This window comes from Channa argus, chromosome 18 (assembly GCF_033026475.1).
Source record: "Channa argus isolate prfri chromosome 18, Channa argus male v1.0, whole genome shotgun sequence".
Lineage (NCBI taxonomy): Eukaryota > Metazoa > Chordata > Actinopteri > Anabantiformes > Channidae > Channa > Channa argus.
In genome coordinates this window covers 6,587,209-6,600,303 of record NC_090214.1, presented here as the reverse complement: position 1 = coordinate 6,600,303, position 13,095 = coordinate 6,587,209, and the positions used below count along the sequence as shown (strand labels likewise).

The window sequence follows — 13,095 nt, the reverse complement described above, 5'->3', positions numbered from 1 at the left end:
GACATAACTTGACGGGCTATTTGTACAGTTATTGCAGGACCGTCTGGAAACCTTTCAGACTCTAGCTGTGTTTAAGCCCCACTTTGAACATTTTAGGTCCTGTGCAGGGAGGCAGGACTACAGAGTCACTTGTACTGTTTAATGTCATAGGTAATTTATATAGGTTTGGTAATTTCACTGAACTCGTAAATATGGAAATCTAATCTGTTTCCAAATATTTTTCATTCTTACTTTTAGACAGGATGAACATGATTTTTGAATCTGCAAAAACTCCGTAGACACGATTCAGGGAGTAAAAGTAAGTAAAAAGCATCTACATGAGACTCATACACAAATTTGATGAACGGTGTAAATTAGTGAAGTGTATTTACAATCAGTTTGTCTCCAGTATACATTTCTCTGCATTTACTGATGGGCTTGAAACAAACACAACAGTACATTAGAGTTCAAAATAAGAAACACATATTTTTAGAGCACAAAGGATAAACTTTTCTTGCCCATGTACACTGCATTGAGCATGTCATAATTGACATGCAATACTAACATTGCCACACTAACAGACGCAGCACGTCTCAATCATTTTTCCTGCAAACTCGAAGCTAGTGGTTGGCATAAACGTTAATGTGCGAGTAACACTGGACTAACGTTACTTAAGGATTCCACCCTACAACACACCTTTCACGACATTAAAATTCAAGCATTTTCAAGGATTTCAAGCACCTGTAGGAACGCTGATGTAATGTGTAAATAAAATACTTTCAAAGTACGTAAACCATCCTTTATGAATTAATACAATTAATTAATACAAAAGTTGTATTCTGACAATAGGGTAAAAAACTAAGGAGGTTTTAACAACCCACAGCAGGAATTGTGAGAACTGCATTTATATGCAAATAAGTTTATTATATGACTTGTTTTAATATTGCAGTAGTACGCATTACTTAAGCATTAACAAGGACCCATAGAATTGTATTTTGGTTCATCTGAATCAGTCTGTTCCTTCTGTGCTGACTGCAGCCACAGCTGACACATGGTATGATTCTTCTCTGAGAAAAGTCTTCAGACTGATGTAATGCTGGCTGCCCACTATCTTTTCAGCTGTTGACGAACACACAAGTGTTTCCACCAGTTCAAACTTAGCATCTTTGGCCTCTTTTGTCTGTCCAGTTGAACGATCCAAAATGAACTCCATGAAACCAGGAGTGCTGATCATTAACCTCTGACCCCAAGGCTGAGTGGCAATAGCCTGAAACACAAACAGAAATATCCACAGACAGACATACCAACATTACTGGAGCAAAGTTAGTGGCTTTATGTTTGGGTGTAATCATAAGTATACAAGGTCTAAATAATTCAGCATTGTTCTACGTTGCTGCTTACTGTATGTTAAGTTATAAAAAAGGTTAGAAACACAAAAGGCAAAATATGTTAGTTACAAATGGCTCAGGGCTCACAGTGAATATCCCCAAACCCTGGCAATGCAGCTCTGGAAACGGCTGAGCGCTGATTTCACGAATCATTTCCATGGGCTGGTTAGACAAAAGGTGAAACCAGGACTCTGTCAGGGCCAAAAGAGCCTCTGTCTGCTGCTCTGGCTGAAAGAAAAATGAAACATTTGGGCTGATAAGCTGATCAGCATTTCTTTCCAAAGACTGAGAATGAAACACGTAAAATTATCAATGATGATGAACATTTATCATGAGTTCATACAGTACACACCTGTAGAGTAAGAAGTTGTGATATGGCGTCCAAACTATGCACTCTGAGCTCTGTAGCTCCAGAGCTGGCATGCTGGCTCATTTTGAGCAACACAGCTTTGAACTTTTCTCCTGAAGACGAAGAAAAAATTATTCACTAAGACTGCAACACATCTGCTATATATTGCAACAGATACAACATAGATGTACAGATCTAAATAAATCTAAATCTAAAACTGTAACAGGGATCTCTGCTCCTTTTGGGGCTTAAATAGAGCTTGTGAGAACCTGGGAGAAGGAACATTTGGTAATAAACCAAGCTAACCTGTTTTCTGCAGGACCTGCTTTCCCTCCACAGTAGATCCCAGTAATCCCAAAGTGTCCAAAGCCACACCAATCATCACAGGGTCTGGGTCCAGAGCCATCTCAAACACTTTGTTCTGAAAGGCTGGGTAGTTCTCAAAAACCTGCTGAGGGCTGTCCATAATGGCCAGGTTTCCAAAGAACTTTATCAAGCCTGTAGGAGTGATATTCACAATGTGAAGAACTTATCATGCAGCACCCACTGAATGTCTTAAAGCCATACTTAACCACAACTTTTATTATGTTTTCATGATAAAGTAAGAGGTCGTTGGTTGATCACAGGACAATCTTTAAAAATCTGTTCATAAGTGACCTGCACATGTAAAGATGAGAAAATACTAAATACTACATAAAAAAACATCAATCCTACTTCATTTTAAAGAATAGGCTGAGGAAGATATAGACCAGCAAATAAGAGAAGACAATATCTGTGAATTTAGTACTGAGGATTAGAAGGAATTAGATTATATTAAAACTCACCAGGAAGGTAAAGGGAGGATAAGGGATCCGTGTCTGCATCTCTGATCATGTTGGAGCACTTGTCCATGATACCCTGCTGAGCCAAATACTGCCGGCCATGCTGACTGTGGGCTAGATTTGTCACCATCTCAATGGCTGTGGCCCTGGTGTCGAAGATAAAAGACATAAGCAGAAGCATCAGAGTCGAGACGCACTTGAGAACGATAATCACCGTGTAACGTAACTGCAATTTTTTTACTATATTTTTCACAGACCAACAATTTATACATTATATTTTTAGACACCGTGTCCGTTTGTGTCTGTGTTAATATGATTCATCTCATTACCTGATTAATACATCATCTCCTGTCAGTTCACCCAGCAGCTGAGAAATGAAGTTGCTGTTGGCACAGTAGCCAAGGGAAATGGGAGATACACCTGATATTTCCACCACCAGCTACAAGCAACACAAAAAAGAAAGTCATTTTTTTCTGTGTCCATAAATTTATGTCAGACACACATATTTAATGAGATGTGTTATAGGCCAATATTACCTTTTGCAACTTTTTGTGCATAAGCTGCATTTTACAATTAGATAAGTTTATATTTCTACAAAGTAAAGAAATTCTAGTGTTTGCTGTGTTGCAGCTGGTAACATAGTCTGCAAATTTACTGCTGCACGTTTTTACAAAAGACTTAATGTTCAATTGTTATTAAACAGACTCCAACAGACAAAATGGTGTTTAAAAAGACAGTGTATGTCATATAATAAAAACACTGACACTTTTTGCATCACCAGTCACAAAATTACCCAAAGAGACGCACACTTGACGTACCTCATAAATTCTGTATCTGACAATGTCACTTGTGGCCATCACATCTTTCATGGCTTTAAGCAGGTCACTGTGGAACAGTTTTTCTAATCCAGGTTTGGAGTGACTCATCATAGACAGGGACTGAATGGCCTAAGAAAAATAACTTACTTTTACTTATTGTTACTGCACTCACTGGAGATACTGTACATTCAATTCATAAGCTGGTCATTTGCTGCTTTAGTCATCACCAGCTTTGCCACAGCCATCTTCTCTTCTCCAATGCACCTGATAACTGCTTCAAGAATGTCGTGGTCATTGAGGATTTCAGTTACAGCGTCAGGATGTTCCACCATCCTACCAATCTGAAGGTAACACAGGGTATACCTGATTAGGTGAACGGTTTGTGGGCAACTTTGTGTGTGTCTGTGTGTGTAGGCATTTTACCTGTGTCAAGGCCAGTATCTTTACAGTTTCATTAGGATGGGTCAGACCCTCCTGCAGCTCGTCTCTGTAGTTCTCGGCCAGGTCTACAGTGCTGTGGGCCATTAAGATGCGTTCAATGATGTCCACACATAGCTCAACTTGCTCTCTGTGAACACAGCTTACGTTATTAACTGAAATCCTGCTGAAGAATTATTTGCATTACTGATTAAGCTACAGCAACAAGCCTCTTCTCAGTTTTGTAGCATTGATTAGCTTGTTAAGATCTAAAGTCAAAAGCAGTCTTTTAAACTAGCTAGCTAACCCCTCCTTTATAATAAACTACTGTCCAACTAGTAATACGCAGCAATAATACACACGATAGAAGGCTGGCTCAGCACATAATACTTTTTCACTGATTAAATGCGGGTGTATCTTGCCAAACCAACCTTTGAGTTGAGTTTAACAGAAAGAAAATCGCATCAAAACGCTGCCCGGTCAGTGACTCTGTCAAAGCGTCGAGAGGTATTGATAATAAAGCTGCTTTTAAACTTTGCAACTCTTCAATTGGATCTTCAGCACTGGAGATTTCCGCCAGTAAACGCTCAATATTGGAAGCAGCCATGACTGTCAATTAGTGCGTTTACACGGACTTAAGTGTCATGTAAATGGGAAAGCTGGTTTCCAAAATCTGGGTAGGGGATTAGGGAAAACTGGTTTCCCCGGGTAGATGTCTGTCAGGGGGGCTTCGATTACTCTTTGTTGTTTACACGTAACCCGGTTTCCAATTGGCTTTCATCAACTGCGCATGTGCGTAACCAAGGGCTGCAGACAGTACGCTGCACGCGGCTGAGTGGAAGGATGATTGAAAGTAGAGCTTGTTAACATGGCGATGCTGAAAATGTGTTTGTCCTGTATGAAAACTCAACTCTTTAATAGACCAATCAGGAACCATTCATTGCTATCACAAGATACATTTAGGCTACAGACTTTACAGTTGAAGTTACGTTCAAAGACTTTCTGCCTTTATTACATCATCACCACTACACGTCATATGAAAATGATACAGCAATCACAGCTCCGGCTGTAATATAGTGCTAGTTTTTTTGCAAAACATAAAAAGCGAAACACCATCCATTTTAAAACTGAATCTTTAATTTAAAAAATTCGTTAAAAAATATTGTGATATAACAAAATCAAATTGATGTTTGAAAGTTTTGGAAATCTGAGGGTCAAATACTCAGTTTTTGTAGTCATGTCCACTTTGTTTTATGGATGCTGTTTATAAAGATGTAAATTATTATGTGTAAGTGTTAAGAGAGTTAAGAGTAAACTTTATATCCTGTGAGCATCTTAAATTACTGCTTAAGTACTAGGTAAGGACACATGCAATAAAACGTGTTTACTTGTGGACTCTGCTGGTCTCATGACTTTATGTGGTGGTATAGTCATAGACAGCAGTATATATCAGTTTCTCCCTGGGGGATTTATGTACTTCTGCAGTTAAGATACCAAGTTTCATATATCCTGACTTTTGGTCTAATATGGGGACTATTTGCGGTATAACAAACTTGGAGCCCCTTAAATGTACTACTAGTAATAAATGGAACTGTATTATTGTCTCTTTTAATCTCTTATGTTTTAATATTGACTTGTCAAATTTATTGCATATCTGTGGAGACCATGACTATGACTCCAAAAAGGTAACTACACTTAATTTTTATGTCTTATGCTTACTGTGATGGCACATGTATTTATTAAATAAAAAAAATGCCAGTTTAGTTCAAAGCCAATGAAAGGACGACTCCACCAATTTTCATCTTGCTTTTGTATGACTTTAGTTTAGGGTGTAAATGTACATTAATGCTTTTAAACTTCCCTCTGACTTCCCTATTTTAAAACTTTTCTCTGCTTCCCTCTAAAAAAATCATTTCACATGACATCACCAGGAGGACTTTTTAATCATTAGTTCAGATGATGTCATCTGGAGGAGCGCTGAAAAAGCAGATTGACAATGATTGCAATCTCCGTAGTATGACCAACAAGAGGACTTCATCTGAACTGGTTCAGGTTCCTCCAAGTGATGTCACCTAGAGGCTTTTTCAGCTAGAAGTAGATAGATATTTTGTTATTGGTAATTCAATGGGTTTAATGCCAGTTTAAAAGTTTAATGCCATTCATGTACATGTACTACCCAAACTGAGTACCGAAAAAGGCAAGTTCAAAATCAGTGAAGTTGTCCTTTAAATAAATGAAAAATGACGACTATCAAATATTTAATGTTCATGTCCTGTGTAAAAAGCCTGATACATATGTATGTACGACAAAGTTGTAAAATACTTTCAAATTACTTAAACCATCCTTTATGAATTAATACAGTTAAGCTGTATTCTGACAGTTAGATAAAAAAAAAAAACTAAGGAGGTTTTAACAACCCACAGCAGGAATTGAGAGAACTGTTTGTATTTATATGTGAATGAATTTATCATATGACTTGTTTTAATACTGCAGTAGTACGCATTACTGAAGCATTAACAAGGACCCATAGAATTGTATTTGGGTTCATCTGAATCAGTCTGCTCCTTCTGTGCTGACTGCAGCCACAGCTGACACATGGTATGGCCCTTCTCGGAGATAAGTCTTCAGACTGATGTAATGCTGGCTGCCCAGTATCTCTGTAGCTGTCGACGAACACGCAAGTGTTTCCACCAGTTCAAACTTAGCATCTTTGGCCTCTTTTGTCTGTCCAGTTGAACGATCCAAAATGAACTCCATGAAACCAGGAGTGCTGATCATTAACCTCTGACCCCAAGGCTGAGTGGCAATAGCCTGAAACACAAACGGAAATATCCACAGACAGACATACCAACATTACTGGAGCAAAGTTAGTGGCTTTATGTTTGGGTGTAATCATATAAGTATACAAGGTCTAAATAATTCAGCAGTCTTCTACGTTGCTGCTTACTGTATGTTAAGTTATAAAAAAGGTTAGAAACACAAAAGGCAAAATATGTTAGTTAGAAATGGCTCAGGACTCACACTGAATATCCGCAAAGCCCGACAATGCAGCTCTGGAATGGGCTGAGTGCTGATGTTACGAATCAGGTCCATGGGCTGGTTAGACAAAAGGTGAAACCAGGACTCTGTCAGGGCCAAAAGGTCCTCTGTCTGCTGCTCTGGCTGAAAGAAAAATGAAACGTTTGGGCTGATAAGCTGATCAGAAATTTCTTTCCAAAGACTGAGAATGAAACGCGTAAAATTATCAATGATAATGAACATTTATTATGAGTTCATACAGTACACACCTGTAGAGTAAGAAGTTGTGATATGGCGTCCAAACTACGCACTCTGAGCTCTGTAGCTCCAGAGCTGGCATGCTGGCTCATTTTGAGCAACACAGCTTTGAACTTTTCTCCTGAAGACGAAGAAAGAATTATTCACTAAGACTGCAACACATCTACTATATATTACAACAAATGTACAGATCTAAATAAATCTAAATCTAAAACTGTAACAGGGATCTCTGCTCCTTTTGGGGCTTAAATAGAGCTTGTGAGAACCTGGGAGAAGGAACATTTGGTAATAAACCAAGCTAACCTGTTTTCTGCAGGACCTGCTTTCCCTCCACAGTAGATCCCAGTAATCCTAAAGTGTCCAAAGCCACACCAATCATCACAGGGTCTGGGTCCAGAGCCATCTCAAACACTTTGTTCTGAAAGGCTGGGTAGTTCTCACAAACCTGCTGAGGGCTGTCCATAATGGCCAGGTTTCCAAAGAACTTTATCAAGCCTGTAGGAGTGATATTCACAATGTGAAGAACTTATCATGCAGCACCCACTGAATGTGTTAAAGCCATACTTAACCACAACTTTTATTATGTTTTCATAATAAAGTAAGAAGTAGTTGGTTGATCACAGGACAATTTTAAAAATCTGTTCATAAGTGACCTGCACATGTAAAGATGAGAAAATACTAAATACTACATAAAAACACATCAATCCTACTTCATTTTAAAGAATAGGCTGAGGAAGATATAGACCAGCAAATAAGAGAAGACAATATCTGTGAATTTAGTACTGAGGATTAGAAGGAATTAGATTAGATTAAAACTCACCAGGAAGGTAAAGGGAGGATAAGGGATCCGTGTCTGCACCTCTGATCATGTTGGAGATCTTGTCCATGATACCCTGCTGAGCCAAATACTGCCGGCCATGCTGACTGTGGGCTAGATTTGTCACCATCTCAATGGCTGTGGCCCTGGTGTCGAAGATAAAAGACATAAGCAGAAGCATCAGAGTCGAGACGCACTTGAGAACGATAATCACCGTGTAACGTAACTGCAATTTTTTTACTATATTTTTCACAGACCAACAATTTATACATTATATTTTTAGACACCGTGTCCGTTTGTGTCTGTGTTAATATGATTCATCTCATTACCTGATTAATACATCATCTCCTGTCAGTTCACCCAGCAGCTGAGAAATGAAGTTGCTGTTGGCACAGTAGCCAAGGGAAATGGGAGATACACCTGATATTTCCACCACCAGCTACAAGCAGTAAAAAAAAGAAAGTCATTTTTTTTCTGTGTCTATAAATTTATGTCAGACACACATATTTAATGAGATGTGTTATAGGCCAATATTACCTTTTGCAACTTTTTGTGCATAAGCTGCATTTTACAATTAGATAAGTTTACATTTCTACGTAAAAGAAAGAAAGTAAAAGAATTCTAGTGTTTGCTGTATTGCAGCTGGTCACATAGTCTGCAAATTTACTGCTGCACGTTTTCACAAAAAACTTAATGTTCAATTGTTATTAAACAGACTCCAACAGACAAAATTGTGTTTAAAAAGACAGTGTATGCCATATAATAAAAACACTGACACTTTTTGCATCACCAGTGACAAAATGACCCAAAGAGACGCACACTTGACGTACCTCATAAATTCTGTATCTGACAATGTCACTTGTGGCCATCACATCTTTCATGGCTTTAAGCAGGTCACTGTGGAACAGTTTCTCTAATCCAGGTTTGGAGTGACTCATCATAGACAGGGACTGAATGGCCTAAGAAAAATAACTTACTTTTACTTATTGTTACTGCACTCACTGGAGATACTGTACATTCAATTCATAAGCTGGTCATTTGCTGCTTTAGTCATCACCTGCTTTGCCACAGCCATCTTCTCTTCTCCAATGCACCTGATCACTGCTTCAAGAATGTTGTGGTCGTTGAGGATTTCAGTGACAGCGTCAGGATGTTCCACCATCCTACCAATCTGAAGGAAACACAGGGTATTCCTGATTAGGTGAACGGTTTGTGGGCAACTTTGTGTGTGTCTGTGTGTGTAGGCATTTTACCTGTGTCAAGGCCAGTATCTTAACAGTTTCATTAGGATGGGTCAGACCCTCCTGCAGTTCGCCTCGGTATTTCTGGGCCAGGTCTACAGGGCTGTGGGCCATTAAGATGCGTTCAAGGATGTCCACACATAGCTCAACTTGCTCTCTGTGAACACAGCTTACGTTATTAACTGAAATCCTGCTGAGCACTTGTTTTGTTTTTAAGAAATATTTGCATTACTGATTAAGACACAGCAACAATCCTCCCTAGTTATGATTTAGGCCTATATAAATTATTAGAGCTATAGAGATCAACTAAAGATACTTTCACAACTGCTGAGCTGAGGCTGACACAACAGCTGCAAAGTAATAGTGATGTAACTAACAGGTCAATTTGATTTTGAGTCACTCTTAAGTAGAAATGTGAAATTTCTATATCTCAAATGTTATGATTTGATGCATTTTAACGATAAAATACAGTAAAATGAAATGTGTCAGATTTATGAATTGTTGGTCTGACAAAAACACCTATAGCGGTGGGAAACGAACTAGAAGATAATAGAATTAAACTAGAATTGCAAACCTAGTTGACTTATTCACATTTCTTGATTTACCACCAGGTGTAATTACTTTCCCATCGCACACAGTATCTGGGGATACTTAAAGGGTTGGCTTGATACCTCAAATACACAGAAGTACATTTAATTTTATTTAGTAAGTTACGAAATTCAAATTTGAAGCTTAAGCAAAAATAAAGACAATGTCATTGTCTTGCTGCATGTCCAAAAAGTATGGGGGGGGGGGGGTAATATTTTCTGGTTTATTATAAACAACTCCAACCCCCCAAAAACGAAATCCAGTCATGCAAATGACTGGATTCACACAATTCACACCTTTACTGTAAAATTCTAGCTAGTGATTTGTAGCGTTGTTCAGCTTGGTAACAACTAAGCTAGCCCAGGTCAAATGCAGTCTTCTAAACTAGCTAGCTAACCTCCTTTATAGTAAACTACTGTCCAACTAGTAATACGGAGCAATAATACACATGACAGCAGACTGACTCAGCAGATACTTCACGCAGAGTAAATGCGGCTGTATTTTACACAAACCAACCTTTGACTTGAGTTTAACAGAGAGAAAATGACATCAAAACGCTGCCCGGTCAATGACTCCCTCAAAGCGCTGAGAGATATCGATAATAGTGCTGTTTTTAAACTTTGCAACTCTTCAATTGGATCCTCAACGCTGGAGATTTCCGCCAGTAAACTCTCAATGGAAGCAGCCATGACTGTCAATGTTTGGGGAAACAGTAGAAGAGTGTGTCCGCCTCGGCTTCATTATTTACAGCGTTCACGTCCAACGCTTTGTCACATTACCGCCACCTGCTGGGGGGAGTGGGAGAGGCGCCGTGGGTTTTTAATTCCAATTTGTCCGCTTCACACACAAAGTACACAAAAAGAAGATGCCTAACTGCAGTGCAGCGCACGTGCAGCAGGTGAAATCACAAAAGATGATTATTTAAAAAATTGATAGTAATAACCAAAATAACGGTATAATGTTCTTATAGACAGTTGACAGACAACAACAGCAGCTGTTAAAGGTCAAGCTGTCTTTAATCACTGTGTGTGCTGACAGCCAATTATAATAATAGTACCAATAGTAGCTTTATTTATAAAGCACTTATTAAAAAAAGTAGGTTATTCCACAGTTTTGGATCCCCTTTGGTTTTATTTTACCATTGTACAGACACAAAGGCAGAGAAACACAAAGATTATATCTAAACGTATATTTTGACAAAGTCTTTGTCTTTATGCTGCAAAATAGTAAATTTATTTTACTAAACCAACTTAAGGTAGCCAAAAAAACACAATGTAACCTTATGAAATGCTAAACACTAACTTATCTAAAAGTTACCAGGAGTTTTTGATTTGTAATTGAGTGAGAGTGGAGGTGGTTTTTAACGATATAAATACAATTCCTTTTTTAGTGAAAAGCAAATTGTTATGTGTCTAATTAAACCATGTCTGAACCTTCTAGGCATTATAAATATTGCATGCATGATGGAGGATACTCTCCATTTCATGAGCCACGTGATTTGCGGTCACAGGTGCTGGGTTTAATGCTCCTAGAGTTTCATGAAATTGAAAACTCTGTCAGCTACTGTTGTTGTAGACCTGGCTACAGCAGGAGGTCGTCTGATCATCTACAGCTTATACCCACAACAAGGCTGAAAAAGCAGCAGTCATGCAGGTACAGTGTCAATTATTTGAAGCTCAAACATTTTAGTTAAATTTGATTGGCTGTCTTTATAAAATTCATACTATTTCCTTTTTGCTTCCTCATGCTGCAGTGCTTCCTGTGCAAGCTACGTACCCACCAATGGTGTTTCCTACTCTTCAACGTGCTACTTTTCCATGCCCTACTGTTTGGGGCTGACTTTGTCGAAGACTACCTGCTGCAGCCTACTCCTGGGATCTACACGGACAACTCTGTTGTTGATGTGAGGGAGAAGGCAAGGAAACTAGATTTGAGCAATGCCAAGGAAAACGTGACCCATGCCTACCCGATCACTAACCCTGCTGCATGCAGAAACTCAGACTTCTTCCTACTCACCCTAGTCTTCAGCTCCCCAGCTAACGTCACCCAAAGACAAGCAGTCAGGAGGACGTGGGCCAACCAGACACTGATCAAAGGCTTCCCAGTGCGGCTGCTTTTCTTTTTAGGATCCACTCAGACATTTGATACACAAGAAGCGCTCTTGAAAGAGTCTGACTGCTACGGGGACATGGTCCAGGTTCAGGCTGTGGGTGAATCATCTCTCTATGCTCCAATAGAAAGGACAGTGCTGGCTCTCCGCTGGGTCATCACCTTCTGTCCTTTAGCACGCTTTGTCCTTTTGGCCAAGGACTCTGTGTTTGTGAACCTCCCTGCCATTGGAGGCTACCTCCTTGGGCTGCACAGACACCCTGAGGACCTTTATCTAGGTAGAGTGATCCAGAAAGAATCCCCTGATCGAGACTCCCGCAGTCCTGGCTACCTGCCCCCAGCTCTGTACCCTGAGAAGTACCTGCCTGAATACTGTGATGGGACGGCTTATGTTCTATCTCAGGATGTGGTCCGGAAAGTGTATGTGGCATCTGCAACAGTTCGTGCACCTGTGCCAGTGGATGTTTTTGTGGGCCTTTGTGCTCAAAAGGCTGGTGTGGCACCAACCCACAGTGCCAGATTCTCAGGTGACAAACATATTCGCTACAATGTCTGCTGCTATGACTATCTGTTTAGCTCTGCAGGAATGGGGAGCAATGAACTAGAAAGAGTGTGGGCAGACCTGGGACATAAGACTGACAGATGCTCGCTGTTACAGACCTACTATGGTTTGGTGAGGTGCAAGGCCCTTACCTACCTGGGTAAACTGTCCTTCAGCTCTTAGGGGCAAACTGCATCACATGGTTAACAAGTGTGTGTGTGTGTGTGATTTATGTGTGTTTATGCATGAGTGAAAGAGAAAATGAAAGGCAGTGGCGTTTAAAGAAAAAACCTATTTCTTGTCATTGTGCTTGTCTTTGTTGGTGTTTTAATTTACCTGCCAGTGTGTTTGATATAAATATCGGTTTCTGATGATGATGGCATGATGATTGGTATTAGAAATCAGATTATAAAGCTCAAACACTGTCCAATTTTTGACAGAGCCAGATTTATGTAAACATGTGTGTCAGGTGCTTCAATACAGGAAGCAAATTTGTCTAATTTGTCTAATCTTGTTGTTATGTTATTTTCAAGTAGTTATTTTCATGTGAATAATAAAATGACAAATGTCTAAATTCTGTTTATCTGCTTAACTTTCAAAATCTTGTTGTTCTGAATGTTGATTCACTCACAGATGTCATGACTGAGACACTTGATTAGATCAGAACTATGTTAATGTTATTAATACAAGTTATTTTTCAACCATGATAACAAGTCAAAATGTCGTCTATGAAAAAAGGCCTGTTACAGAC

The 13,095-nt window shown here is 39.3% G+C and overlaps 3 protein-coding genes across 3 annotated transcripts; 1 reads left to right on the top strand and 2 right to left on the bottom strand.

Moving 5' to 3' along the window:
- Positions 1 to 826: 826 nt before the first annotated feature.
- On the bottom strand, positions 827 to 5,875 carry LOC137103916 (26S proteasome non-ATPase regulatory subunit 5-like). The gene is made up of 10 exons (XM_067484676.1): positions 4,204 to 5,875; positions 3,779 to 3,923; positions 3,583 to 3,696; positions 3,356 to 3,484; positions 2,867 to 2,976; positions 2,541 to 2,683; positions 2,023 to 2,214; positions 1,720 to 1,829; positions 1,455 to 1,595; positions 827 to 1,246 (listed from the first exon to the last, which is right to left on the bottom strand). The coding sequence occupies exons 1-10, from the start codon at positions 4,377 to 4,379 to the stop codon at positions 989 to 991; spliced, it is 1,518 nt and encodes a 505-aa protein (XP_067340777.1). The 5' UTR covers positions 4,380 to 5,875; the 3' UTR covers positions 827 to 988.
- Positions 5,876 to 6,017: 142 nt separating this feature from the next.
- psmd5 (proteasome 26S subunit, non-ATPase 5) lies at positions 6,018 to 10,416 on the bottom strand. The gene is made up of 10 exons (XM_067484677.1): positions 10,211 to 10,416; positions 9,119 to 9,263; positions 8,923 to 9,036; positions 8,696 to 8,824; positions 8,195 to 8,304; positions 7,869 to 8,011; positions 7,352 to 7,543; positions 7,060 to 7,169; positions 6,794 to 6,934; positions 6,018 to 6,583 (listed from the first exon to the last, which is right to left on the bottom strand). Exons 1-10 carry the CDS (start codon positions 10,381 to 10,383, stop codon positions 6,326 to 6,328), a joined length of 1,515 nt encoding a protein of 504 aa, XP_067340778.1. The 5' UTR covers positions 10,384 to 10,416; the 3' UTR covers positions 6,018 to 6,325.
- A 638-nt stretch (positions 10,417 to 11,054) lies between these two features.
- LOC137103886 (beta-1,3-galactosyltransferase 9) lies at positions 11,055 to 12,818 on the top strand. The gene is made up of 2 exons (XM_067484629.1): positions 11,055 to 11,347; positions 11,448 to 12,818. The coding sequence occupies exons 1-2, from the start codon at positions 11,342 to 11,344 to the stop codon at positions 12,525 to 12,527; spliced, it is 1,086 nt and encodes a 361-aa protein (XP_067340730.1). The 5' UTR covers positions 11,055 to 11,341; the 3' UTR covers positions 12,528 to 12,818.
- Positions 12,819 to 13,095: the final 277 nt, after the last annotated feature.

What these genes read in the sequence shown, in the direction of transcription:
- LOC137103916 (XM_067484676.1), bottom strand. Translation starts at nt 4,379, where the DNA reads ATGGCTGCTTCCAATATTGAGCGTTTACTGGCGGAAATCTCCAGTGCT. An exon ending in CTGTTAAACTCAACTCAAAG is followed by an intron (nt 3,924 to 4,203) that starts GTTGGTTTGGCA and finishes CTGTGTTCACAG; the next exon opens with AGAGCAAGTTGAGCTATGTG. An exon ending in GGAGATGATGTATTAATCAG is followed by an intron (nt 2,684 to 2,866) that starts GTAATGAGATGA and finishes CTTCGACACCAG; the next exon opens with GGCCACAGCCATTGAGATGG.
- psmd5 (XM_067484677.1), bottom strand. Translation starts at nt 10,383, where the DNA reads ATGGCTGCTTCCATTGAGAGTTTACTGGCGGAAATCTCCAGCGTTGAG. An exon ending in ATCCTCCCTTTACCTTCCTG is followed by an intron (nt 7,544 to 7,868) that starts GTGAGTTTTAAT and finishes TCACTCCTACAG; the next exon opens with GCTTGATAAAGTTCTTTGGA. An exon ending in GGGCTTTGCGGATATTCAGT is followed by an intron (nt 6,584 to 6,793) that starts GTGAGTCCTGAG and finishes TTTGTGTTTCAG; the next exon opens with GCTATTGCCACTCAGCCTTG.